The 27,280-nt window shown below is 63.6% G+C and overlaps 2 protein-coding genes across 6 annotated transcripts in view; one reads left to right on the forward strand and one right to left on the reverse strand.

The window, feature by feature from the left end:
- Positions 1–24,927, forward strand: part of CASKIN1 (CASK interacting protein 1) — a 33,413-nt gene extending 8,486 nt beyond the window's left edge. Inside the window, exons 2-21 of one of the 2 annotated variants that reach the window (XM_054081091.1) lie at positions 7,963–8,014; positions 11,113–11,210; positions 11,320–11,465; positions 11,555–11,650; positions 11,910–12,040; positions 12,110–12,218; positions 12,470–12,578; positions 12,671–12,765; positions 12,832–12,949; positions 14,411–14,626; positions 16,530–16,637; positions 16,783–16,901; positions 17,797–17,884; positions 19,443–19,540; positions 19,943–20,053; positions 20,145–20,246; positions 20,689–20,827; positions 20,906–23,008; positions 23,094–23,490; positions 23,897–24,927. In XM_054081091.1, coding sequence (XP_053937066.1) covers positions 7,963–8,014; positions 11,113–11,210; positions 11,320–11,465; positions 11,555–11,650; positions 11,910–12,040; positions 12,110–12,218; positions 12,470–12,578; positions 12,671–12,765; positions 12,832–12,949; positions 14,411–14,626; positions 16,530–16,637; positions 16,783–16,901; positions 17,797–17,884; positions 19,443–19,540; positions 19,943–20,053; positions 20,145–20,246; positions 20,689–20,827; positions 20,906–23,008; positions 23,094–23,490; positions 23,897–23,993 — 4,532 coding nt within the window. In that variant the 3' untranslated portion in view covers positions 23,994–24,927. The remainder of the gene's footprint in view (positions 1–7,962; positions 8,015–11,112; positions 11,211–11,319; positions 11,466–11,554; positions 11,651–11,909; positions 12,041–12,109; positions 12,219–12,469; positions 12,579–12,670; positions 12,766–12,831; positions 12,950–14,410; positions 14,627–16,529; positions 16,638–16,782; positions 16,902–17,796; positions 17,885–19,442; positions 19,541–19,942; positions 20,054–20,144; positions 20,247–20,688; positions 20,828–20,905; positions 23,009–23,093; positions 23,491–23,896) is intronic. The other variant, XM_054081092.1, reaches the window with a different exon arrangement.
- A 154-nt stretch (positions 24,928–25,081) lies between these two features.
- Positions 25,082–27,280, reverse strand: part of TRAF7 (TNF receptor associated factor 7) — a 33,898-nt gene continuing 31,699 nt past the window's right edge. For all 4 annotated transcript variants that reach the window (XM_054081093.1, XM_054081095.1, XM_054081094.1 and 1 more), the window contains 2 exons: positions 25,825–27,047; positions 25,082–25,457 (listed from right to left, as the gene is read on the reverse strand). In XM_054081093.1, coding sequence (XP_053937068.1) covers positions 27,033–27,047 — 15 coding nt within the window. In that variant the 3' untranslated portion in view covers positions 25,082–25,457; positions 25,825–27,032. The remainder of the gene's footprint in view (positions 25,458–25,824; positions 27,048–27,280) is intronic.

Consider the following 27,280-nt stretch of genomic DNA (forward strand, 5'->3'; position numbering starts at 1 on the left):
GGGAGGATGAGGATGGGCAGGATAATCTCTACCCCAAGGTGGAGGTGAGCAGTGCCAGCATCTGCCCCCTCTCTGCTCCTCTGTCCTGGGTGGCCTCTGCCCAGGCACTGCGATGCGCGGTGCTGGCTTTACTGGGATGCAGGCGGATGCAGACTGGAGGTGGCCCCAAGCAGCTGCATCGCGTCCCCGGCACAGCAGCCTCACCGTGCCGACGGGGACTCCTTCCAGTCAGGGTGATTACTGAAAATTACCTGTTTGCGCCGCCCCAGTGCAGGGAGAGCAGTCTGTCAATTAAGGCTCCATGGAAGCGGCACCAACACGTATTTCCGCGGAGACGAAGGTGGGCGTACGGCTGGCACCCGGCCGGCGGCGACGGGCACGATAGTGCTGCTGTGATGTTTGGTGCTGATCCCACGGCACTGAGCGTGGCAACTCATGTCCCACCTGTGGGTTTAGAGCCGATATGTCGCTGTGTCACCCGCATCCCTGCCCATCCCCACAGCCAGCTCCCTGCATCCCGGATTGCATGGGGACGAGTCACCGGTGTCTGCTGGCAGAGCAGCGTGGCACTGTGTATTATTCAGGGTCAGGGGTTTGCCGGCAGCCCGGAGTGGGCAGGAGGCTGCCAGGGCTTTGCAGGCAGTGACCCTGCACCGGGACGGGGTCCTGCAGAGCCGGGGGCTGCACGCCTGACCCCGAAGTGGGGCTGGGGGGCTGGAGCCACCCTGGGGGAGTCTGGGTGATGTAGCAGCAGGGAGCAGCTCGTCTGGGCTCCACGGCACCCCGTGGCAAAGGTCAGCTGAGGATACAGCTCGGTGATGCAGGGAGAGCAGGGCTGCTCACAGTAGCTGCTGGTGAGCCCTGGCATGGGCTGGTGGGCACCGTGGGCTGCTGGGTCCCCTGGCCGGCTCCAACCCCAGATCTTCAGCAGGTCGGCTCTGCCTTGGGTACAACCCCATGTCCCATCCCCACTTGCCTTGGCAGCCTGCAGCGTCAGCCCCTCGTCCTCCCTTGGGATCAAAAAGTTTCCTTTTTGTAATTAAAAAAATCATAGAGTGGCCCTGCTGTGTTTAAGCTGCTTCATCCCGTCCCCAGGGGACAGCCCTGCGCTGCCGCCGCGCCGTGACTCAGACTGCCACTGCACATTGATGGTGAACAGCAGATTTCCCCCGGGAAGGCTCTGTGAGGGCCAGGCATCCGGAGCGCCCGCAGGTGTGCTGGGCGCAGGGCAAGCACCCCAAAAAGGGCCTTGGGATGTGGGGAATGGCTTGTGGGTGTACCGTGTGGTGGGGTGTCCAAATGTGATGGGCACTGGGGTGTCTGGCTGTGATGGGCAGTTGTTGCCTGGCTGTGGTGGAAAGTGAAGCGACAGGCATTGGAGTATCCAGCTGTGGTGGGCAGTTGTTTTCCAGCTGTGATTGGTAATGGGATGTCCAGTTGTGATGAACACTGAGTGTCCAGCTGGTGGTTGCTCAGCTGTGACAGGCACTGGGGTATCCAGCTGTGGTGGGCAGTGTATGTCCAGCTGTGATGGGCATTTGTTGTCCAGCTGAGATGAAGACTGAGTGTCCAGCTGGTGGTTGCTCAGCTGTGACAAGGGCTGGAGTATCCAGCTGTGGTGGGCAGTGTGTGTCCAGCTGTGATGCGCGCTTGTTTTTCAGCTGTGATGAGTACTGGGGGGTCCAGCTGGTGGGTGTCCAGTTGTGATGGGCACTGGCGTATCTAGCTGTGGTGGGCATTCCTTACTCAGCTCTGGTGAGCTCTGGGCTGCGATGGGTCCATCTCATCCCTGGCACATCTTGGCCCCAGGCAATCTTTTCCCACGCAGCCCGCGAGCTTCCCAGTGCATTATTTATACAGTCAAAATCGATCGGAAGACGATAACGGCTTCATTAGCATCTAAACATCGTGCCGGCCTCAGTGCTTGACATGACCTTGGCTGCAGGAGTGTACAAACCTTTCGCTGTCTGACAGTGGTGGGGATCAACTCCCTGGTGTCCCCAACATCACCAGACTCAGCCAGGGCTGCTCCGGCCACCTCCGTGGGGTGGTGGCACAAACATGGGCAGAGCGTGTGGCCATGCGCCCTTCTCACACATGTGCACCCATGGGGACTCCAGAGTGCAGACCCCATCCCCACAGCGGGGAGCAAGACCACTGGTGCCAGGGCTCCTCGTGCAGTGAGCCCTCGCAGCGCCTGTTGTTTGCTTGGCGCTCGTCAGCAAGGATATAATTAAGAGCAGCTATTTTGGATGCTTCCTTTATCCAGCAGCTCACGGCGATGCTGCTGCAGCATCCTCCCCTCCTACTCTGAAATAGGCACTTGGCTCTGCTGAGAATGTCTTCCCTGTGGGTACTCGCTGTCATCCTGCTCGTGGGGTCCCCGGGGGTCCCCGTCGTGCTAGGGGGACGCAGAGGTCCTGCTGCTGCAGCAGGGATGGTGGAGCTAGAGGAGAGGTGTTCTGCTGCAATGGGGTGATGGAAGGAATGGGGAGGAGGGGGCTGGGGGGGTTGCCCTGGTTCGTTTGCCGCTGCCGCCAGGCATGGGGGGACAGCGACAGCTTTCCCCTCATTAAGTAGATGTTGATTTAGCGGAGGCTGGAGCCATCTGCTCAGAGCAGCCGCCCTCTCCCTGCGAGCTGGCGCAGCACTGCCAGGGGGGAACTGAGTGAGGATGTGCTTCGTCAGCGGGGGCTTGGCCGGCAGCCCCCACACCCCGACTGGGCATCGATCGCTGCTGGCACTGCGCTGGCTGCGGATGCAAAGGGTTGGCGCGCGAGCATGCGAACGGGTGCTGCAGGGCTGTGCTGCTGGGAAGGGAGAGGAGCCCCCAGAGGCATGGAGGAGTCCCACGGCATGGGGCCATGCCCTCAGACACGTGTAGAGAGACAGAGCTGGGGCTTCTGGGCATGGGGGTCTCCCTGTGGCACGTACTGGGATGCCCAGTGCTGTGGTTGAGTGCAAGGGTCTCTCCATGGTGTGCACTGGGATGCTTGGGACATTGATTGGTGTGCACTGGGATGACTGGAGTATCGATTGGGCATGGAGGTCACCCCGTAGTGTGCACTGGGATGCCAAATGCTGTGGCTGGGCAGGGGGGTCTCCCTGCAGTGTGCACCAGGATGCCCAGAGCTGTGGTTGGGCACAAGGGTATCTCCATGGCATGAATTGACACGCTTGGAACATTGGTTGGGCATGGGAGTCTTCACGTAGTGTGCACTGGGATGACTGGAACTGTGGTTGGGCAGGAGTTCTCCCTGTGGAGGGCACTGGGTTGTCTGGAGCGTCAGTTGGTCATGGGGCTCTCCTTGTGGCATGCACTGGGGTGCCTGGAGCTGTAGTTGGGCACAAGAATCTTTCCATGTCATGCACTGGGATGCCTGGAGCACTGGCTGGGCATGAGGATCTCCGCATAGTGTGTGCCAGGATGACTGGAGCTGTGTTTGGGGGTGCGAGTGTCCACATAGCATGTGCTGGGATGTCCAGAGCTGTGGTTGGGCAGGGGGTTCTCCCCTTGGAGTGTATTGGGATACTTGGAGCACCCATCGTGCATGAGGATCTCCGCGTGCACCAAGATGCCTGCAGCTCTGGTTGGGCATGGGAGTCTCCCCATGGTGTGCACCAGGATGCCCAGAGCTGTGGTTGGACACGAGGATCTCCTCATAGTGTGCACTGGGATGACTGGTTGGGCATGGAAGTCTCCATGTAGTGTGTGCTGGGATGTCCAGAGCTGTGAATGGGCATGGGGTTCTCCCCATAGTGTGCACTGGGATGCCTTGGAGCATCAGTTGGGCATGGGAAGTCTCTCCGTGGCATGCACGGGGGTGTCACCATGGTGTGCACCAGGATGTCCAGAGCTGTGGTTGGCCATGCAGGTCTCCCAATAACGTGCACTGGGGTGCAGGAGGTCAGGGTGATGGCATTGTGCAGAGCGGCTGCCCCTTGCCCGCCTGGCCCTGCACGTGCAGCCGGCTCGTGCGTGGCTGCCATCACCCACCGAGGCCATCGCTGCTGCGGGGCGCGGGCCAGCGCGTGGCGGGGGAGGACGGGGCCGGCGAGGAGCTCGCTGCTCTCGCTGCACGCAGAGCACTGCGCTGAATTCAAGCGTGTATTTAGCTACTGTGAGCCTTGTGTTTAAGAAAAGGCATTTCTGGGAGTAGTGGAGGGGCTGAGCTCCCCGCGGCGGTGTTTGTGCGCTCTTCGTGGTCGGTGGCGGTGGCAGGAGGCTCCGGCTCCTGGTGCACGAGGGAGTCCTGGGCTGCAGCTGGAGCTGGTGATGCCAGGGCTCGCTGGATTCCACAGCATAGCATTGTCCCCCTTTCCTGGGGGTCCTGCCCAACCCTGCTCAGCACCATCAGGTCCCTCAGGATGCTCGTGGGGTGCAAGGTGCTCTGAGGGCCATGGGGGTCCATGCCATGGGACTAGGGTGCAAGGGGAGCGGGACCCAGAGTGCCCCATGCTCCCATGTGGCACAGCTGTCACCTGAACAGCCCATTGGGAGCGAAGAAGGGGACATCGGGGTATCCCAAGGGCATTGGTGGCACTCAGGTGGCCTGAGCAGGGGCTCCAGTGCCACGGGTACCACTGTCCCTCTGTGCTGCAACATCTGCCCCATGGCCCTGGCATCTGCCCCCGCGCACGCAGGGCAGGATGGTGCTCCCGGTGCTCTCTGTCACCGCTCCGGCGATCCTGGCAGGGAGGACAGCCAGGGACATGCTCAGTGCCTGCTGGCAGCGTGGCCGTGCGGGAGCCCTGCTCTCCTCCCTGCTGTGCCTGTCTCCTTTTGTGGCCGGTATTTTTAATTGGCAGTGCTCTCAGCTCCCTGCCCTCTCCCTCGTTAGTGGAGGAGTTTTCCTTGTACTTCCCAGCCATTAACTAACTCTTTCGTGTCTTAGTGCCCCAGACAGACTGCAAGCCCTGCACAGCAGTGGTGGGGCTACGGATCGAGGTGTGCGAGGGACTCATTCTGCTCCCCTTGCCCCGGCAACCGTGAGCTTCTGCCGTGGTGGGGCTGTGCCGTAGCCCTGGGTGGGCTCCAGGCTCCTGGCTGCAGTGCTGCGCCTCTCAAACCCGATGCTGGGCAAGCACATCCCTTCATTATCGGAAGGGATTAATTGCTGGGTGGTGGGACCCAGGGGTGAGGGTTCAGCTCCTTGGTTGGCCCCTCAGGTTCTTTGATGGTGCCAGCTGGCTCAGTAGCTGCTGCTTTCCCTGCCCTGCCCGCGGCCGGTGCCAGGTGCCCTTTCCTTGAGGGTCCCAGTGCCGGTGCTGAGATGGGGTTGATTCTTCACCAGTGCCGTACCGGCTCCCACCATCTGTGACCTTGACCTGACCCTGCAGGTGTGCCAGCCACCACACTGCCATCTGTGTCACCATCCACACCGCACCATGTGCTGCACCCTGGGAAGATATGGGACCACCCGGCTGCTCCCCAGGGACCCCATCAGATGATGCCACACCTGAAGCCCCTTTCCCAGCAGCTCCTGAAGCCATGCTGGGGTCTGAGCTCGCCGCAGCCCGGCACAGGCACCAGCAGCCTCGTGGCCACTGCCAGGGCTTTAAGGAAAGTCAAACCGCTGCGTGGCTGGAAGTCACTGACTAAGCACTTGGCACGAGCACTGATGGAAGTGCTAAACAGATTTTGGCATCCGCAGCCTTTCCTGCAGGTGCAGGGAGGGGAGATTCGCTGCTACGGTGCGTTTGGCCAGTTTGACCACTGCCGGAGGCTGCTGGTTTGTACCCAGGGACTGGCGTCGTGGGTTGCAGCGGTGATGCTTAGAGTGAAGCTTGGCATCCCCAGCCATCGCTGCACCCCGCGACGCCGATCCCTGGGCATTGCCCCATCCCAACCCCTTGCTGGGAGCAATCCGTGGGAAAGGCCAGGCACTGCAGACCTGCTGACATCCGTCCGTCCGTCTGTGAGGACTGAGGAGCCGGGGCCCGTCTTGGGGCTGGAGACTGGAGCCAGTGCCGGGCACGGTGCCGCTCCTGCGCCCGCTGGCTCCTTTTGTCGTTGTTTGCATCCCTGGGGGGCAGCTCAGCCCCCCGCTCCTGGGAGCTGCTTGTTGGCAGCGGGCGGCTGCGGAAGCGGCGCTGGGCTCCTCTCCACCCGCTCTGAATGGCACCTTTGTTGGGGAGCCTGGCGGCAGCTCGGGACTCACAGGGACCCACTCAGCCCCGTCCGCTGTGGTTGGTCCCAGTGCCCGGAGGCTCTGCCCTCCAGCAAGGTCCAGTCCTCCGCAGGGGAGCCCAGGGATGCTGCAGTGGGGATGGGATACGGGCGCTCTTCCCCCACTGGGGTTTGTTTATGTGTTAAACAAAGATTCTGGGCTGCCCGGGCAAGGGAGGCTGCCCTGAAACATGAAGCTCGGGCTGCTGGCGTTCAGTTTGCTGCAAGGAGGGTGAGCAGAGCGAGCTGTGGGAACCCTGCAGTGCCCCCACCCCTCCCTGTGCCCAGGGATCCACATCGTGTCCCCACTCTTCTCTGTGCCCAGGGGACCCCATGGTGCCCTGTCCCTCCCTGTGCTCAGGGGAACTTGTGGTGCCCCTGTTCCTCCCTACACCCTGGGACCCCGTGGTGCCCGGTCCCTCTCTGTGCCCAAGGGACCCTGCGGTGCCTCCATCCTTCCCCTTACCCAGAGCACCCCATGGTGCCCTGTCCCTCCCTGCAGACCCTGCTGTGCCTCTTCTTATCCCACAGCCACACTGCGGAGAGGCTGAGGACCTTTTTGGATGGGGACTGATCATTGTGGCTGATCAGAAGCTGTCCTCCACACTCTTGCCCATTGGCACCGAGCGGTGTTGTCATTAGCAGATCTCCTGAGGCTTGAGCTGTGGCATGGCTGGTGGAGCACAGGAAGGAGCTGGTGCTGGGTGCCGGAGCCCAAAAGCCTCTGCGTAGGCAGGAAGAAACTTCTGCCACTGTCCTGGCTGCTCCTGGGAGCATCTGCCACACGTGGCCTGTGCAGGGTTGGCTCAGCCCAGCACCGCTCCTCAGGCTCGTGGGTCAGGGCCGGGCACAGCCCCCCTTCCCGCTGCCGCTGACACAGCCCTTTGTGCCCAGTATTGAATGTCACACTGGGATGCTGGCAAGGAGAGGCAGCGCTGGGGCAGGGAGCGAGACCATGGCACGTGGAGAGCATCCTTCTGGCCTTACGTCTCCCTTCCCTGCCTGAAGTTGCCCCTTCCAGACGGCATCTCCTAGCAAATGCTTGCCCATGGCATGCTGGTCTCCACGGTTCTCGCCAAGCTGCTGGGGTGAGGTGGACTGCCCCTCCTCGATCCGGCACCCATTATTGAGTTCTTTCCCATCAGCTCGGGGCCACGCAGGTGGTGGCTCGCTGCGGCGGGTGCAGCCCAGGGTCCCCTCCTCATCCTCCTCCTGCTCCAACTCCCTGCTGCGAGGAAGAGCAGCCTCACTGGAAAGCCTGAGTGGCATTTTTCGGTTAAATCTTATGTAAATCTGGCTTCATCCTTCTTCGCAGTGCTAATTGGATTGCCCCAGTGCTGGTTCATTTTCCCACGCAGGCAGGCATGGGGAGGGAGTGGGGCAGTGCCAGGAGGGGCTGTAGGGACAGGGGATGCACTGGCATCTGGGGGAGCATGCTGAGCTGCCCGCTGTGCCAAAGCAGCTCAGTGTGGTGCTGGGCTCCACGGGCCACTCCGGAACCCCAGCAAAGCAAAGGAACCAGGGTGGGAACTGCAGGCAAACCCACTGCAGCATGGCTGGATGGAGATCCTGGTGCCAGGAGAGGCCCTGGGGCTCTGCTGCCATCGGCAGGGACCCTGCGCCTCGAACCGGGCTGGGGCAGCCCCACATGGCACTGGGCTGCAGAGCTGCAGGGAGCTGAAACCTCAGTGGGGAGGTGAAGCGGGAGCTGCAGCCAGGCTGGGTCCCTGGCTTGCCCTGTGTCACTGCCTTCCGTGCCCCTCTAACGTGCTGTCCCCTTCTCTCCTTTCCAGAGCTCCTAGGATCGGCAAAAAAAGTCAACGTCAACTTCCAAGACACCGACGGGTGAGTTGGGAGCCCTGTGCCCAGATGTGTGGGTGGTGGGGTGCGTGGGCAAGGGGGTGCGTGCTGTGGGGTGCTGTAAATTGGGGTGCTGTGAGCAAGGGTGTGCATGCCCTGGGGTGCTCCGAGCAGGGCTGTGTATGCTGTGGGGCACTGTGAACAGAGGCGTGCGTGCCGTGCGGTGCTACAAGCAGGGGGGTGCGTGCTGTGGGGAGCAGGGATGCACATGCTCGGGGATGGGTACATGCATGGGGTGCAGCGAGCAGGTGTCTCGTGCATCTGTGTGAACACAGCAGGCTCTCCACAGTGATGTAGTCGCACAGCCAGGGTCTGGATCGACAAGGGCTCTCATCCCCGTTAGCCACCATGTCTGAGCCCTACCTGCAGCCCTGAGCAGGATTTTGTAGCCATGGGCATCAGAGGAGCTGGGAGCGAGGGCTGAAAGGCAGGGAAGAGCCGTGCCCTGTGTCACGCCGACCGTGTGGGGCTGTGCAGGGAGCAGCTCTGCAGGGCACGAGGCGAGTGAGCGGTGCTGCCTCTGTGCCACTTCACAACCAGTATCCAACAGGCAGAGAGGAGCAGGAAAGGGGCTCACCGCCTGCTAATCACGCTAATGAGGCCACTGGTGCAGGGAGGCAGCCGGAGCCCTGGGAAGGAGCGGGGATGCGGGAGTGGGGAGCGATGCTTGTGAGGATGGGCAGGAGAGCCCCCTTTTGCTCTCCCTTGAATGGGGCAGCAGGACACGGGTCCAGGCAATGCCGGTCGGTCCCCAGGGATGGCTCTGCTGTGGCCATGGCAGTGGCACGTGAGCAGAGGGGCCAGATGGGGTCAGGAATGGGAGGGCAGGCCCTGAGGTTGCATAGCCACCGCAGCAGCCGGGGTCCCTCCTCATCCTCACCCTTAAGCAGGGCGGTGGCAGCGGGCATTCCCTTGTACCTGCCCAAGCTTTGACTCTGCCAGCCAGCGCGTGTGCATGTCTGCATGTGCATGGGTGCATGCAAGCGTGCGGCTCTGCAGCTGAGCGTGCGTGTGCATGCAAGCGTGTCTGTGGGCTCAAGCATGCGTGTGCGGTGGCGGGAGCACGGACACACAGTGGGGTGGGTGTGCAGCACTGCCAGCACCGGGCAGGGGCCGTGGGGTGCGATGCGGGCAGCGCGAGGAAAGCCTCACCCCATGGAGCAGCACCTTGTGCAGCAGCTGCTGGAGCCTGCAGGTTTCCAGAAGGCCGTGCATCACGGCAGGGCTGGGCAGCCAGTGGAGAGCTGTTCATGCCCTGCCTGCAACTGCCCGTGGCTGCCAGGCCTCCTGGAGTAACCCGGCAGCAGAGGAGCAGCCTCCAGCACCGCTCCTGGGTAGAATCAGCCCCTGGGAATGTGTAGGGCAGACCCAGGCTGCAGCCCGCGTGTGCTCCGCTCTGCCACCAGCGTGCTGTGCCAGCTCAGCCATCCCCGGCACTGTGCCTCTGTTTTCCTGTCTCTGCTGTACTTACTGATTCCTGGGCTGATCGAGGCTGTGGGCAAGCACCGCGCTGGTGTCCCTGCGCCTGCCCTGGGGACAGTGCCCTTTGTGGCTGCCTGGGCTGTGCCAGGGGAAGCCCCCGAGGCAGCCTGCGGGAGGGCTGCGATTTGCACCATCTTGAGCGGATTTGAGTGGGGCGCTGGAGCAGAAAATGTTGACATTTCCCAGGCAGACGTTGGGGATCGGCCTCCTGTGCGAGCTGTCTGCTCGCATTGCCGCTCTCTGCCGGGGGATCGCAAGCGGCAGCTCCATGGGGAACGTGGTGGCTGGCGCGTGCTCCCAGCAGGGATGTGTCCCCCTCACTGGGGTCCCGGGAGTGGGGGGCACACAGGATTGCCACCCCACTGGGGCGCCCAGTGGATCCAGTCCATTCCCATGCTCTGGTGACACTGGGGTGGCCCGGGGGACGGGACAGGGATGCTGAGCGTGACCAGGGCTGGAGCAGCGGGGCGACGGGCGCAAGCGCAGCCGTGCAGAGGATGCCACCACTGGGAGCAGCAAGTAGGTCAGCTCCTGGCCTGCTTCCCAGCACAGAACCTCCTGCTGTGGCCGGTCCCGGGTGCTGCGGGAGCAGAGTGGGGCGCGGTGCCGGGGGCTTTCCCTGCAAAGCCCAGCACCAGACGGCAGGGGCACCACTGTGGTCTCCAGCCTGGGTCTCTGGTGCCTGTGGTTGTGAACAGGTCAGCAGGGATGGTGGCTCCCTGGCACCACCAACCCGTGGTGGGACCCCCTGTGCCTGCCCTGCCCGTCACCATCAGCCCCAGGGGCTCTCAGCGTCCGCAGGGAGCGTTTCACCTGCATCAGCCTTGCTGCAGCAGCCCCAGCGCAGCCCCACCAGCCCCTGGCATGCGTCCCACTGCGAGGCTGCGGGGCTGTCCTGTGCCTGTGGCACCCCAGGGGAAGGGCAATAAAGTGATGGGCTGCAGAGCAAACCCAGGTCTGTCCCAGCACGTCCAGCCTTGTGGTCCCTGTTGCATGCCGGGACGTGGCTGGCTCCAGGCTCACCTCGTGGCTCGGCCACAGCTGGTCCCTGTGGCAGCTCTTTTCCCAGGAGGATCCCATGGGGGGATGTGGAGGTGGAGTTGCCCAATGCTTAACGGGGGCTACAGGAAGGATGGGGACAGACTTTTTAACAAGTGCTGTTGTGACAGGACAAGGAGGAATGGTTTTCAGCTGAAAGAGAGGAGATTGAGATGAAATCTTAGGAAGAAACGTTCTGCTGTGAGGGTGGGACGGCTCTGGCCCAGGTTGCCCAGAGCAGTGGTGGCTGCCCCATCCCTGGGAGTGTTCAAGGCCGGATTGGATGGGGCTTGGAGCCCCTGATCCAGTGGGAGGCATCCCTGCCCATGGCAGGGGGTGAGACTAGATGGGCTTTGAGGTCGCTTGCGGCCCAAGCCGTTCCATGATTCTATGATTCCATGGCCTTGAGGGCAGACATGGGGGTGGGGGCTGTGGGACGCAAAGCAGGCACCCTGAGGGGTCTGCAGTGGGTGCAGGCTCGAGGCCACGCTGCCGGGCAGTGGCTGCCGGGACTGCGGAGGGGACAGGGACGCGGGACCCCTGACACCATGGACGGTCTCCAGGTTCTCGGCTCTGCACCACGCGGCGCTCAATGGCAACACGGAGCTCATCTCGCTGCTGCTGGAGGCGCAGGCTGCGGTGGACATCAAGGACAACAAAGGTGAGCCCTGATGTCCTGGCTGCAGCCCCCCCGCCTCTGCAGGCTCTGGCTGAGTGCATCAGCGTGCCGGGGTGGGGGGTGACGGCATCCCTGTCCTGCCCACCTGCAGGAATGCGGCCCCTGCACTATGCGGCTTGGCAAGGCAAGAAGGAGCCCATGAAAATGGTGCTGAAAGCGGGTTCATCTGTCAACATCCCATCGGACGAGGGCCAGATCCCCCTGCACCTGGCAGCGCAGCACGGGCACTACGACGTGGTACGATGGGGCTGGTGGCAGGGCACGGCGGGGCACGGCCACCTTCCCTGCCTCAGCCCTCGCCGAGCTGGGGTCTCACTCCTCCACAGTCGGAGATGCTCCTGCAGCACCAGTCCAACCCCTGCATCATGGACAACTCGGGGAAGACGCCCCTGGACCTGGCGTGCGAGTTTGGCCGGGTTGGGGTAAGTTTGCATCACCAGGACCGCCGAGAGGAAGCTTGAGAGGGGAGTGGGGCGCGGGGAGGACCTTGGGGTGCTGGAGCAGCTTTGGGGGACACGGAGTGGCCCCGGGAGTGATGACAGTGGGGGGCCATGGTGCTATGGGGGGGGTCTCAGGCTGCTGGAGGGAAGGCAGAGCAGAGAGCGGGGGGTCGATCGGGCACAGTCCTGGCCAGCGGCTGAGCCGCCCTTGCAGCCCTGCTCCGTCTGTTTGGTGAGCCAGGTGGTCCAACTGCTCCTGAACAGCAACATGTGTGCGGCACTGCTGGAGCCCAAGCCAGGGGACACCACCGACCCCAATGGCACCAGCCCCCTGCACCTCGCCGCCAAGAACGGCCACATCGACATCATCCGGTGGGTGCCGTGGGCAGGGGGGCAGTGCCGGCGCCCCCCAACCTCGCTGACCCCACCGTCCACCCGCAGGCTTCTCCTTCAGGCTGGCATCGACATCAACCGGCAAACCAAGGCGGGCACGGCGCTGCACGAGGCGGCGCTCTGCGGCAAGACCGATGTGGTGCGGCTGCTGCTGGATGTAAGGGACCCCCCCAACACCCCCAAATGCCCCCAGCCGAGGGAGGGGCTGTGGGAAGGGAGGGAGCCTGAGGCTGGGGGCTGCGGAGCTGCATGTGCTCCTCTCCTGGGGAATGAGGGTGAGGGTCCCCAGGGACATACACCAAGGCAGCGAGTCGTGCCGCCCAGCTGCTGGTCTCGGGGTGTCCCAGGAGGTCCTGGGGGTGGCAGGGAGGATGCGCACCCTCCCAATGCCTTTGTGTGTCGTTGCAGAGCGGGATCAATGCCCATGTCAGGAACACCTACAACCAGACAGCTCTGGACATCGTCAACCAGTTCACCACCAGCCAGGCCAGCAAGGAGATCAAGCAGATGCTGCGGGGTAAGGGGACAGGCGGCGGTTGTGCTGGTGCCAAGTGCATGCTGGGCTGGGGGTGTCACCCCCGCGGCGACGCTCCTGCTCTGTCCCCGCAGACGCCTCCACCGCTCTGCAGGTCCGGGCCATCAAGGATTATTGCAACAACTACGACCTGACCAGCCTCAACGTGAAAGCTGGGGACATCATCACTGTGAGTGGGGACCAAGGGGGGGACCCTGCTGGTGGCACTGACCCCTGACCCTGTCGCTGCCCACAGGTGCTGGAGCAGCACGCGGACGGACGCTGGAAGGGCTGCATTCACGACAACCGGACCGGCAACGACCGTGTGGGCTACTTCCCCTCCAGCCTTGTTGAGGCCATAAGCAAACGAACAGGCAAATAATCCCCCCTTTCACCTCCCCTCGTGGGGCTGCTCCCACCTGCAGCCCCGGCGAGCCCCGTCTCAGTCTGGATGGTGCTGGGGTGTCGGGGTGCGGCTGGTGAAGCCACGCCAGGGCGATGCCGTCTCGTGCACATGGGGATGGTGCCTTGGAATGTATGGGGCTGGTATCCCTGCTGTGGGGTCAGTGCCCCGTGAGGTGGCTGGGGCTGGTGTCCCCGTCACATCTGCGGAATCAGTGTCTCCGTTGTGCCACGGTGGTGGGTGCCCACCTCGTGCCCGTGGGGGGTCGGTGCTGGCAGCCCTGGGATGCTCAGGACAGCCCTGGGCCAGGCTGATGTTGGGCTGTGGGAGGCGTTTGTGGTGCCCTGAAGTCGATGCATGGGGAGAGCCGGGGAGTTCACTGCGGTCTAGGGGTGATGGCGCAGCAGAGGGGCCAGGGGACCTGGTGCTCGGGATTGGAGCAAGGGGCTGGGCACTGGTGCCAGGGACGCGGGGCTGCCCCACGGGGACCCTCTCTTTGGCCAGGGGCTGTCTCGGGGATCGGTTCCTGCTCCCCTGCCCTGCAGCTGCCTATCCCTGTCCTCATCCTATCCCTGTTGTCTCCGGATGGGGTGTGTGGTCTCCCAGGGTGGCTGTGCCCACTGCCAGGAGAGGCGTGATGGAGCTGGTGCCTCTGCGGGCAGCGTTGAAAGGGCCCACGTCAACTGGCTCGCTCTCTCCAGCAGCCATGCGCTGCCCGGCACTGTGCGATTTCTGGCCAGATTTTCTCTGGGGCACAGACAGGGACCAGCGATGCTTGAATGAGATCCCAGGGCAGCGATGGCACAAGTGCCTGCTGGCTGCTGGGCACTGCTGCACCGGCTGTGGGGGTGCTGTGTGCCGGATGGACAGGGGCAGAGCCGCCCTCCACGTGTGGGTTGTGTGCTGGTACCACGGAGATGGGTCTGTGGCTCCTGCGTGGGGTGGCAGTGGCACCGAGGCTTGGCCAGCCATGCACGGGGATGCTGGCGCTGCAGCCCCCAGCGCAGCCGCGCCCGCAGCCACCTCCTCTCGGGATGCCTTCATGGGGAGTAGGACGGCGCAGCCTGGCTGTGGGAGCCCTGCTGTGCCAGGGAGCCCCACGGGTGATGCTGCTGCCTCAAGCACGGGGTGCTCAGTGTCTGTGCTCCGTGGCGGGGCTGTGGGATGTGCCCACGGGCCATATCCTGCCACCAGGCCAGGCCCCGCACTGAGCTCTCGCTTCTGCTCCTTGGCTCGGCTCCTCATCGGTTGGGTCTCGGTTCTGGCTTCTCCACGTTCATTTGGTTGCTTTATTTAGTTTGCTGCTTTTGGGTTTTTTTTCTTGCTTTTTTTTTTTTTTTTTTTTCTCCTTTCCTTTTTCTTTGGCGGCGCTGAGCGTATCTCAATTATTTGGATTCTTTTCATTTTGTCTCTTATTATGTTTTATTATCAGGTTCATGGGAGACTGTAACAATCCCCCAACAGTACCAAAAGATCCCGCTCCCGGCTTACGGGGCTGCTGTGCTAAACGGTGACGCCTCGTCCCATCCGTTCCATTCCCTGCCTCCACCTCCACCTCCACCACCACATTCCCATCAGACTCTTTTCAGTTCCTTTGGCTATCACAGGCTCTCCCCTAGCAGTGCCGACGAGCCGCGTTACGGACAAGGTAGTTCACCGCTCGCTTCATGCTCTCGATGGATTTCTTTCTTTCCCTTTAACGTGTGTATCGAGTCTTTTCTTTCTGCTCGGCCTCTCTTCCCCCCCCTTGCCATGGTGGGTTTCCAAGCGTGGTGCGAGCGTGTGGGTGCATGCAGGCGTGTGCGTGCGGCCGTGTGCATGGGCGTGCGTGTGCATGCGTGTGCATGCAGGCAGGCGGGGGCGTGCAGGGCCGTGCACACGTGCATGCCATGGCCCCCTCCCCTCACACCCTCTCCCATGCCGCTGTAACACAGCTCTGCTGCCGACACATCCCACCCTCACCATCCCGGCATCCCGGGCTGTGGGGCACCAGGCAGCGCCATGCTCCCGGCTGTCCATGCTCTGCCCAGGGACCCTGCTCTCCTGCCCATCCTGCTTGGGGACTTGGGAACCACCAAAACCACCTCTGTGGTGGGAGCTGGGCAGCACAGTGCCTGGCCGGGAGCCACTGGGAGCAAATCTGGCTGTGGGGACCCTCTGTAGCATCCCCCACGGGGTGTTCGGCACCCAGTGAGCCGCTCGGACTGGGTCAGGGCTGCACTCAAGGTGGGAAGGGGCTGTGGTGCCGAGTGTGCTCCCCTGGGGATGCTCTCGGGGCTGGTTCGGCACGGGCAGTGCCCAGCTGCAGCGGGGGCACCATCCCCGTGGCACAGCCAGGTGATGGGCACTGCGGGTCCAGGTCTCAGGAGCACCTGGGAAGCAGATTTTTTGGGTTGGATCTTCAGGGGTGCAGTGTGGGATCTGCTGCGGGGGGACTCTGCAGGTGTCGCCATGGTGATGGCATGGGAGGTTGTGTTGGGTGAGCGCTGGGCCATCCATGCTTGGCATTGACCGTCTGCCAGGGATGGAGACACAGGAGCAGAACCTTGCCCAGGGCTCTCTCCCCGCTGGGTTGCACAGCACCCCACACCTGCCTGAGTGGTGCAGGCTCCTCTCGGTGTGACCGTGGCACGCGCAGCGCTGGCACATCCCAGCCCAGTGGCGGTGTGGCTGTTTGTCCATCCTCATGCTCCTTCGGTGCATTTATCACTTTGCACCATTCCCTCTGCCTGGCTGCTAACAGGGCGAGCTGCTCAAGGGGATGGCAGTGCCCCGTTCCTGGCAGGGGGGCTCCTGGGTGGCTGGCGGTGGGGCTGTGGCAGCGCTGGCCCTCGCAGGACTGTTGCCCGTCTCATCGGATGCTGTTTGGAAGCCCAGGCTCAGCACTGGGCACCCTGGCTGGCCCTGGCGTGAGCAGGACCCGGCAGACGCAGGCGGCACAGGGAACTGGTGAAGGAGCAGTGCCCGGTCCTCTTGCACGCTGCTGTGTCACCCGTGTGTCGCCATGGGGCACCCGGGAAGCACAGGGGGTCAGCAGCCAGTGCCTGGCCCCACGCGGCCCCTGCGTCCTTCCAGAGCTGTGTGCAGGCAGCGCGGGGCACAGCCATCACCGTCCTGGCTGGGAGACAGTGGGATGGGGACCCTGGTCCCCACTGCCCGAGCTTGCCCAGCTCCCTTTGCTCCCCCGCACCAGGTTAGGGCCCCATCCTGCTCTGTGCAGGGAGGATACGGTCTCCCATCCCTGGGCTGAGCCAGGGTGCTGGGGCATTCAGGTCTGTCCCTGGCTGGTAGCAGGGTGCTCTGCACAATAGGGTCCCAGGGCTGATCCCTGTCACCCAGTGCCAGCTGCTCGCAGGGGACACGGCTCAAGGACAGCGCTGGCATCCTGGGCACAGCCGGGACCCCCCGACCTTCTCTGTGGGTTTTGCTCTGCGTGCGGCAGTGAGAGACGCTGGGGCCGTGGGTCGCCTCTCCTTGTGCCACACCGCAGTGAGCCCAAGCGTGCGGAGCCACGCATGCCTGACAGCTGCTCTCTCTGCTCTGCCACCAAGGGTCTCGTGGGGCCGACATGAGCCCATCCCACCTCTCGCCATCGCAGGGCGGATCGGCCAGCCCAGCTCCCGCGGAGGAAATCTGGGTGCTGCGGAAACCCTTTGCAGGTAGGTGGTGCTGAGACCCTCCCTGTCCGAGGGGGGCACATACCAGGATGTGGCAGTGGCTCTGGTGGGACATGGCCACACTGTGGTGTCCTCCAATGCAGCCGTGGGGCTCGGTGCCCTGACGGTGTCTCCTCTCTCTGCGCAGGTGGTGACCGCAGCAGCCTGGGCAGCACGGGCAGCGTGGCCTCTGCGCGCAGCTCGGGGAGCGGGCAGAGCGCGGGCAGCGGGGCGCACGCCCTGCATGCTGGCGCTGAAGGTGTCAAGGTAAGGCAAGCACCAGGATGGCCGGTCCAGCCTGCGGGGCACTCGGCTCCCATCCCAGCAGTGGCATTTGCCCTGGGGCAGGTGTTTGCCACCTTGGCGGCTGCCCCCAGTCACTGCTGGGAATAACACTCAGCTGGACTCTGAGGTCCTGCTGGCATCTAGCATGCCACCAGCCGTGGCTATTACCGACGGTGCCCATTAGCGTGTTCCTGCCTCGCTGGGTCCGTGCTCAGCCCTGGCGAGTTGTCCCTCTGGGCTGCGGGGCTGGGCAGGGTCTGGCAGAGGCTGCATAACTCGTCTCTGCTGCCTCCGCGCTGCCCGCTGCCACCAGCACGCTGCCTGCTGCAGCTCTGCGCTGCATGGAGCCGCCTGCTGCTGCTGCCAGCACCCAGCCCACTGCACCTCCTGCCCGCGCATTGTCCCCTGCCCCCATACCCTGCTCACAGTAGCCTGCGGTGTCCTCTCCGAGGCACCCACGAGCCCACCTGCCCTGGCATCCTGGCTGCAGCATGGGTCCGCGTGCCCCTGCGCTGAGCACCACGGCCACGTGGGCTTTGCTTTGCACGCAGGGGTCCCCGCAGCCGGCGCTGGCAGCCTGCGCCGGACGTGCTTCAGGCTGGATTCGGGGTGCCGCGAGCTCCCACCGCCTGCGAAGCACCATCTGTGCTGCTCCGCCGCTCTCCCTGCCGCAGCCCAAATCTGCTGCACCTCTCCCTGCCCACCCTCGCCTGGGCTGGCAGCGGGGCAGCTGCCGCAGCACCCATGGCACCCGCAGCACCCATGGCACCCGCAGCACCCATAGCACCCGCAGCACCCGCAGCACGCACCCACTGGTCCCCGCCGCCCGCCTGCCTCACTCCTGCCTCCTCTCCTCCCTTCCCGGGGTGTTTTTCAGCTGCTGGCAACCGTCCTTTCCCAGAAGGCTTCTGCGCAAGAGACTGTCGTGGGCGATGGGCCGGCCAAGGCGCAGGACATCCCTGCAGGTGCGTGCCGCCGGCCGCCGGCTGCCGGGAGCAGGAGGAGCCCTGGCCCTGCAGTGGCCGTGCCGTGGATCCAGGGATTTGTCTTTTTTTTTATTGCCACGGCACCCGTCGCCAGAAGAAAAAAACGTGTGGGTAAAAAATGACTCTCTCGCCTTTCGGCTGCTGCCAGGCCTTCTCCTGCCTCGGTTAGTGGGGGCCCCGTGGGGGGCGGGGGGCGGCGCGGGCGGTGGCAGCGCTCCTCCCCAGCCCCTTCCCTCCCCTGGCCCCGCTGGAGTCGGAGTCGGGGTCCCCCACGTCCCCACCAGTGCCATCTGGGGGGCTGCGTGCGTGCGGGGGGGATGCCCTGGCAATGGGGGGTGCCCACGCCATCACGGGGGGACAGACAGGAGATGAACGTGCAGGGAGCGTGCAGACATTGGGGAGGAACGCGGGGCCGTGGGGATGCCCATGCAGTGGGGATGGAAACGTGGGAAGGGGGGGAGATGTGGACGTGAAGTGGGGGGATGCACACACAGGGCGGGGGGATGCATGGGGCAGGGTGGGGGGAGCACAGGCTGGAGAGATGCACATGCAAGGGGATGCAGACATGAGGGAGATGCACACGGCAGAGGGATGCACATGTGAGGAGGATGCCCACGCAAGTGGGATGCAGCTGCCAGGAGGATGCACACACAAGGAGGATGCACACAGACGGCAGGGAATGCACATACACACACACAGAGACGGAGGATGCACACACCGTGGGGGAAACGCACCCCCGTGGAGGATGCAGTCACCAGTGGGTGGGAAAGGGCTGCTCTTCCTGGTTCTGATCAGGGATTTCTGCGCAGCCCTCATCACCCCCAGGGCTGGCGAAGGCAGCAGCAGGAGGGTGGGTGCCGCAGCACTGTCTGAGTGCTTGTGCGGGATGTTCTGGGGGATGAGGCAGCTCCTGCCAGCCTGCCCTCCCAACCAGGACCCCTCGTTATGGGGCACAGTGGGTGGACATGTGCTGACCTGGGTTGGTGGCATAGCCAGAGGAGTGGGGATGAAGGGCTTTGGGCAGCAGAACCCTTCCGGATGTCGTGTTAGGAGATGGGCAGCCAGGGAAAACACGCTCTGCTGCTGCAGCTGGGTCCCTGCGCTCAGGGACGCTGGGGCAGAGGTTGGTGTGGCTGGGCTGGGGGCTCACCTGGCTCTGGGTGGGTGGGCAGGGGTGATGGCATGGGCTGCCGCAGCGCCTGGAGCATTGTGCGGTGTGGTGCTGGTGGCCGGGCGCCCTGCAGAGCCCCACGTGGACACAGCCCATGCTGTGAGCCCTGTGCCAGGGATTCGGCGCCAGGTGCTGTGACCCACTGGCAGTGCCCAGGCTGTGCTGGTGCAGCACCCCTGCCCGACTCCAGGGAGCAGACCCCACATCCAGGGCACACTGAGGCTTTCCGGGCAGCTGTGTCAGAGTGATATCGCTCTGCCATGCCTGTGGCTGTACCCCCTGGGAAGGGGCTCAGCTCCCTGCCTCACTTGACCAGAGCCTGGGGGTGCGTGTCCCTGGCCCTGCTGACCGCTGCCTCTCCGGCAGGTTCCTCGCGGTCGCAGAGCGTGGCCAGCTCCCCGTATGCCCCCCAGCCGCCTGCCGAGCCCCAGCTGAAGAAGATGGAGCCACCGTCAGAGGGGAAGGTGAGGGGGGAGGGTTGGGGTGGTGTGGGGAGCCCCATGGTGGTGTGGGGGGCACGGGCGCAGCCACACAGCGCAGCCCCCAGCTCCCAGAGCCACAGGTGCCTTGGCAGTCCTTGGCTTGGCCACCAAGGCTGGCATGGCTCAGGGTACCGGCAGTGCCAGTGGGGTGCTGTGCCATACCAGGAGCCATCTCTGCAGCTGCCAGTGCCCGTGCTCCATGGTACCAGTGCCTGGCATGCGCCAGGGGACAGAGGTGAGCCCGGGGTGCCACCAGCCCCTCGGCACAGTCCCTCAGTGGTGCCGGCTTGTGGATGGGTGTGGGGACAGCCCCGGGGGACATGGGCAGGGGTGGTGGGTCCCCATCCCCAAGGCTGCCCCGAGCCGCGCCACCCCTCTCCTCAGAGCTCGGAGGCCGTGTACCAGTGGCTCTGCAAGTTCCAGCTGCAGCTCTACGCGCCCAACTTCATCAACGCCGGCTACGACATCACCACCATTAGCCGGATGACGCCGGAGGTGAGGCTGCGGAGGTGCCGTGGCTGGCCCGTGCCGCAGGGAGGGGGACATGGCTGGTGTAGGGCAGCACTGACCCCTGTCTCTGCCCCAGGACCTCACGGCCATCGGTGTCACCAAGCCGGGACACAGGAAGAAGATCGCCTCCGAGATCAACAACCTCAATATCCCCGAGTGGCTGCCGGAGTACAAGCCGGTAAGGGCTGTGTGGGGACGGGGACACCAAAGCCACAACCAGAGTGGCACTGGGGACCTTGCAATGCTGGGAGCCCGGAAGCCAGTCCCCTCCACCCTGTCCCCTCTGGGGAGGGGATGGCACAGGGGGACAAGGGTGGGACCTGGCTCACTGCTGCTGGATGATGCCATGTTCCCGAAGCTGTGCCCGTTCCCTCCCAGCAGCTCAGGGCCTGTCGGGGTGGTGCCAGCTGTCACCACATGGATATGGCATCATCTGTGTCCCCAGCACCTCTCCTGCCCCTTTGGAGCAGCAGCTTCCAATGGAAAGGGGGCTGGGCATGGCCTTGAGTGCTTACGGAGCACAGGGACAGCGTGGGGATGGGGACGCCTCTGGGCACCCCCGATGAAGTGCCGGGGTGCCCTGTGCTGGCGCTGAGCCGTGCCCCATGCCCGCCCCTCAGGCCAACCTGGCGCTGTGGCTCTCCATGATTGGCCTGTCCCAATACTACAAAGTGCTGGTGGAGAATGGCTACGAGAACATTGACTTCATCACCGACATCACCTGGGAGGACCTGCAGGAGATCGGCATCACCAAGCTGGGTAAGATGTCGTGGCACAGCGCTGGCCGTGGAGGCCCCGGTCCCCGGCAGCAGCGCTGATGCCCCGTGCTGTCCCCAGGCCACCAGAAGAAGCTGATGCTGGCGGTGAAGAAGCTGGCGGAGCTGCAGCGTGCCGAGCTGGGCAAGTACGAGCCGGGCACGCTAAAGAGGAAGGCCACCGCGGGCCCGGAGGTGCTGGCCATTGAATCCCCGCCACCGGAGCCGCCTGAGTGTCAGTCGCCCAAGATGACCACTTTCCAGGACAGCGAGCTCAGCAGTGAGCTGCAGGTGGCCATGACAGGCGAGGCCCCCGAGGAACCCCCCGAGAAGGCGGCGAACCCCGCGGCCCCCGGCTACCGCTCACCGCCGGGGCTGGGCGGCCGAACCAGGCTGATGAGCAGCTCGCAGGAGCTGCTGGGGGACGGCCCCCGGGGCCCTCCGGCCACCGCCATCTCCAAGAGCCAGGAGTACCTGGCAGAGGGGGCCGGCGAGGGTCCCCCCGCGCCGCCCAAGGAGGGGCGCCAACCCCGGCACGGCCACCCCGTCAAGCGTGCCAGTGTGCCGCCGGTGCCAGGCAAGCCCCGGCAGCCCTTCCCATCCTCCGCTGGCCACTTGACGCCACCGCAGACCCCCAAACCGCGGCCACCCTCGCCGCAGGGCCAGCCGGCGCCCCACGCCACCGCCAAGGTGAAGCCGACCCCGCAGCTGCTGCCGCCGGGCGAGCGCCCCGCATCACCCCGTTCCCTGCCCCAGTCGCCTACCCACCGTGGCTTCGCCTACGTCCTGCCGCAGCCCAGTGAGGGTGAGGGGGCACCGCCAGGGGTGCCCGTCCTGCCCGTCTCGGTGCCGGTGCTGTGCCTGCCGCCCGCGGGCGAGGGCGAGGAGGAGCCAGGGCGGCCGAAGAAGCGGGCGCACAGCCTGAACCGCTACGCTGCCTCCGACAGTGAGCAGGAGCGGGATGAGCTGCTGGTGCCGGACGCAGGGCCCTACGCCACCGTCCAGCGGCGTGTGGGGCGCAGCCACTCGGTGCGGGCGCCCGCCGGTGGCGACAAGAACGTCAACCGCAGCCAGTCCTTTGCCGTCCGCCCCAAGAAGAAGGGTCCCCCGCCACCACCACCCAAGCGCTCCAGCTCCGCCATCTCCAGCGCTGGTATGGCTGAGGACTTCCCCAAGGAGGGTGAGGGCGAGGTGGCCACGGGGCTGCCCACTGCTGAGGGCGAGAGCCGCCGGGAGCAGCGGCGGGCCAGTGACCTCGGTGGCAGCGTGGACACGGGCAGCGCCGGCAGCGTGCGCAGCATCGCGGCCATGCTGGAGATGTCGTCCATTGGCGGTGGGGCTCGGGCGCTGGCGCTGCAGAAGCCACATGGGGCTGGCGGCCCTGTGCCAAGCAAGGCGCCTGATGGCTACTATCTGCAGCCCGGGGCTCCTCCCGGCAGCCCCGAGCGTGCCCGAGTGGCCACCGTCCTGGCCACCGTCAAGCACAAAGAGGCCATCGGGCTGGATGGGGAGGTGGTGAACCGGCGCCGGACCATCAGTGGCCCTGTCACCGGGCTGGTGGCAGCCGCCCGCCGTGAGCGTGCCGACAGCTTGCGGTCAGAGGCGGGCGCAAACGGCCCTGGGGAGCGGCTGCGAGTTGAGCGTGGTGGCTCCCCGGATGGTATCCCCTTCGCTGAGGAGGGCAACCTCACCATCAAGCAGCGTCCGCGGCCCCTGGGGCCGGCGAGGGGCGAGGCGGGAGAGGGGCTGTCCCCAGCTCACCGCCACGGGGACCTGGCCAAGGTGGAGGCCAGCGCCACGCTCAAGCGGCGGATCCGGGCCAGGCAGAGCCAGCAGGATGGCGTCCGCTTCGTCCTCACCGAGTCTGACACCGTCAAGCGCCGTCCCAAGGCGAAGGACAAGGAGCCGATGCTGGAGCCGGCCACGCTCGCTGTCTACCAGAACGGCACCGGCACTGTCAAGCGGCGACCAGCTTCGGAGCTGAGCGGGGCTGAGCCACCCCCCACCCCGCCACCCGCCGCACGCCCCGATGGCCCTGACTACGCCCCACCGCCAGCCGAGCCCAAGAAGCCCTTCAAGCCGCCGGTGTCCCCCAAGCCCGTGCTGACACATCCGCCCCAGAAGATGCCTGGACCCCCAGTGCCCGTCCCCAAAAAGGTGCCCATCCCAAGCCCTGGCAGCCCAGGTAGGTGCCCCACCGGCCCCTGGGGTGGACGCTGGGGGTCCCGGCTGGCTCTGCACCCTTCTGCCCCTCTCCTTTCTCTCCACAGAGGTGAAGCGGGTCCACGGCACGCCGCCTCCAGTGTCCCCCAAGCCCGTGCCACCCCCAACGGCGCCCAAGCCCCCCAAGCCCCACGCTGCCATCCAGTCAGTGAGCGCCAGCTCGACGCCAACCCCGTCCCCCGCCCGGCAGCTGGGTGCCACCGCCGCCAAGCCCTCCAGCACGCCGCCCTCGCTCTGCTCCAGCCCCGCCAAGCCCCTCTCGCCCGGCGCCCAGCCCCAGCAGGTGCCCGTGAAGCCCCCGCGCTCTGCCATCGCCGGCCCCTCCGTCGACACCACCGGCCCCGAGCTGGCGCAGCAGAAGCTGGAGGAGACAAGCGCGTCCCTGGCCGCAGCGCTGCAGGCGGTGGAGGAGAAGATCAAGCAGGAGGACAGTCAGGCGGCAGAGTAAGGGGGCACAGGGCGGCAGGGACCCCGCGTGGGGATGGGGAGCAGGAGGCCACGGGCATCGTGGGCAGGGGTCAGGCTGTGCTGGGGGTCACGGTGTGGGGATGCTGTGAGAGCATCCTGGCTGGAGCCATTTTAGGGAGGTGATGAGGACACTGTGGGCAGCATGGTCAGGGAGATCCAGGGGTATGTGCATGGGGATGCATTGGAGAGGTGACATGGGGACGCTGAGCTGGAGCAGCGTGGAGCTGGGATGGCCCCAGCTGTGCCATAGCCCTGGGGAGGGAACGCTGGGGACATGGTGCTGAGCAGCGCAGGGCACAGGAGGGACGTGTATGGGGCAGAGGGGACCGTGTGGTGCCGCTGTCCCGTGCATGTCACTGACCCGTCCCCACCACCCACCCAGCTCAGCCGTGGAGTCAAAGAGCACCGTGAGCATCCTGGACGACATTGGCAGCATGTTCGACGACCTGGCGGACCAGCTGGATGCCATGCTGGAGTGAGGGGCGCCAGGGCCCCGCGAACCTCAGGGCTTACGTGGGCACAAGGGCACAACGATCCACGACCCCCCCGGGCCCCGCCGTCCTCCTCCCGTCCCCTTTGTACAGCCGTCCCCTCCCGGACATCCCGTCCCTCGGGGTTTGCACAAAGAAGAAGATACCTCAGGATTGTGCTCACGGACTCGGCGCCACAGGACTCCCTTTTGCAGAAGCAAAAAAAAACAAACAAACCACAAACCACAACAGAAGAAACAAAGCAACACGCTCCGACACGGCTCCATCGGCACCGGGGCGCGCGGGGGGCCCTCTGCCTACATGGCCGGTGGCCATCGCGCCCGTGCCCTGCCGGCCGGTCACCGAATGTAGCACAAGCCCTGCCCGGCACGGTGGTTTTGTCACCGCATGTGGTTGCTGGTGGCCGCTGCGGTGATGCCGGTGGCGGAGCCAGGTGGGCAAATGCACTTGGGTTTCTTTTCTCTTTTTTTTTTTTAAACTTTTCCGTTTTGGAATTCTCTTGCGTTTTCCGTCGTCGTTGGGTGGGCGCGGGGGCTGCCCTGGGGCAGCCCAAGGGGCTCCTCTTCGCCTCAGGAAGGGGCTTGGTCGGCGTTGGTTGCAAATTGGGGAGCGATCGCCCCGTCTCGGGGTCCCGGGGGGGGGCAGCAGGACGTGCCCCTCGCCGGGGGAGAGGACAGGGCTGAGCTGTAGAGAAGTATTAATTTATTGGAGGGGAAGGAAAAAAAAAGAAAAGATATAAAGCAGATTTCCCCCACCTCCAAAATAATAAAAAGAATAAACTTTAACAAATATATATTTAAAAGATTTAAAAATATTAGCAATTATATATAAAGCAGTTTAAAGGAAATCAAGAGAAAACTGGATTTTAGCTTGAGAAAAACTATTAGATTATACTAAGCTGTGTGTCTTGTGGCAAACTCATTCTACGAGTAGCACAATATTTACCTTTTCTCCGGGTGGAAGGTACGTGCAAGCAGTTCCGTTCGGGTCTTTGCGTTGGGATTCGGTGTCGCGTCTTTCTTTTCCCACCGTTATGAACTCAAAGGATGTGCCTTGTTTTACGGAGGTTTTTGTTCCCCCCCTCTCCTGGAGGCGTTTCCCTTCTTTGCGAGTGGCGTCAGGTTTGGGTTCCGTTCTTTTCTGTCGGCGTTTGTGTGGTGTGGGCGTGCGTGGGTGTGGGTGCCCGTGGGTGTGCGTGCTCGCTGCGTCCTCGGACGTGCCGCTGTATATTCCTGTACAAACTGGAGTTGGAGTCTGGTTCAGTCGCTTGAGTCCTGATGAATGCATTTTTTTTTTGCTTGTGGTTTCCGAAACAAAGTGTTGCTGTTCCTTTCTTTCTCAAGATGTTACAGAGTGGTCTCTCCCACCGCCTTCCTCTCCCTCCCTCGCTCTCCTCCTGTCTCGCCCGTTGTGGTCGCTGATCCAGATGTGTTTGGCACAACTTTGAAATTTCTTTAAAGAAAAAAAAACAAAAAAGACTTTAAAAATAACAAAAAAAAAAAAAATCACTCGCCTGAAAATATCTGTTGAAAAGAAAAAAAAATATGTATCTAAAAAAACAATCCATAAAGTTCTACATGATGGATATATACATATATATATTTTTTATGATTAAGTTATGGACTCTGTATCGTATCCCATCTGTCCAGCTATGCATCTTGGTGCTTCTCCCTGCTCTTCTGTGCTTAGATTTCACCTCTACTCGTCTTATTCTTCCTATTCTGAATAGTAGGTGGCTCGTGGTGCTGTGAAGAAGTTTGCTCCTATACGAAGTCTGGCAACAAATATTTAAAGAAAAATAAAAACATAAAACCCTTACCGGGCTGCGGGCGCTGTTTGTGTCCAAACCCCATCGCTGCGATGGCTCCTGCCGTGCAGCCGGGACTGGTGGATGATGGTGGAGTCCCGGGCTGTGCTGGCCCAGCAGGAGAGCGGCACTGAATGCTGCGGTGCTGCAGGTGCTCACGGTGCGGTTGTTGTGTTGGGTGCATTTGCTGCATGGCTGAGACCACCCATGGGTGCCTCTGCTTTGCCGGGTGCCGGTGCTGCAGGCGCCGCAGCAGTCTGGGGACCTGCTCTCCCTCTCCGGCTGCCCACTCCCTGCACCTTCTCTTTCACAGCGGGTGCTGCGGCTGCGTCCACCCCTCCGGGAGGCAGGAGCTGCCGCAGGAGCCGGACCGGCTGAGCCCACAATAACTCACGCTGGCCAGGAACAACTCTTTCCGCTTTTATTGTCAATGAAGAAATAATCAAATCTATATTACAATCTTAAAAACAGTAGAAAATGTGAGTAAAAATGCAACGGAGGCTTTTTCTCTTTAATGTGGAGATCATTATTACAGGGTGGTGAACGATGGGCTTGTGTTACTTGATTTGAGAACTAGCTGTGGCGTAAAAATCGTACCTGGCTACTCAAGAAATCACCTCTTCCCAGATGGATCAGCCTGACATCTTGGCAGTAAAATTAAATATAGAGACAGAGAGGGGCCGGGGTCCTGACCCAGGGCGAGGCCCAGTGCTCGGTTCCACGATTTACAAAGGGAGTGGCGTCCCAGCATCACTGCCCTGGCCACGCAGCTCCACCTGCGCCGAGCAGAACCATTCAGTCCCATCGCAGCCAAGGGCCGCACTGCACCTGCACCGCTGCCCCGTGGGGCTGCCCAGCTCTGGAGCCGTGGTGTCGCTGCAGCCCTGGCCCTGGAGGAGGCTCCTCAGCTCAGGAGAGGCAGCAGAACAGGGCGCCCTGCAGAGCGGAGGGTGCTGGCCGAACAACGGCGTCCTCTGTGTCACCAATCTTACATTTCAGGTTTGAGGGAACATTGGGAGCGTCCATGGGCCAGACGCGTCCTGAGAGCTGCCAGCCGGGTCCTTGCGGTTGGGGGAACCGGCTGCCGGGCAGCGGCAGGCAGTGGTCGGTGCGGAGGGGAGCTGCAGCAGTTGGTTCGTAGTGGTGTTGGTCACCCAGCAGGCCGACGGAGGGGAGGAGGATTTGGTCTTTCAGTGTGCAGGACTAGCGTGGCGCTCTCGCTAGCACGTCCAGACCTGAGGAGAGACAACAGAAGCCCATGGCAGTGACTGTTCTGAGCAAGTTGAAGATGGAAAGCTGGGGAGGGGCTCTTGATCAGGGAGTGCAGGGACAGGACAAGGGGAATGGTTTTTCAGCTGAAAGAGGGGAGATCGAGATGAGATCTCAGGAAGAAATGTTTTCCTCTGAGGGTGAGGAGGGTCTGACCCAGGTTGTCCACACTGTGGCTGCCCCATCCCTGGAGGTGTTC

This window comes from Cuculus canorus, chromosome 15 (genome assembly GCF_017976375.1).
Source record: "Cuculus canorus isolate bCucCan1 chromosome 15, bCucCan1.pri, whole genome shotgun sequence".
Classification (NCBI taxonomy): domain Eukaryota; kingdom Metazoa; phylum Chordata; class Aves; order Cuculiformes; family Cuculidae; genus Cuculus; species Cuculus canorus.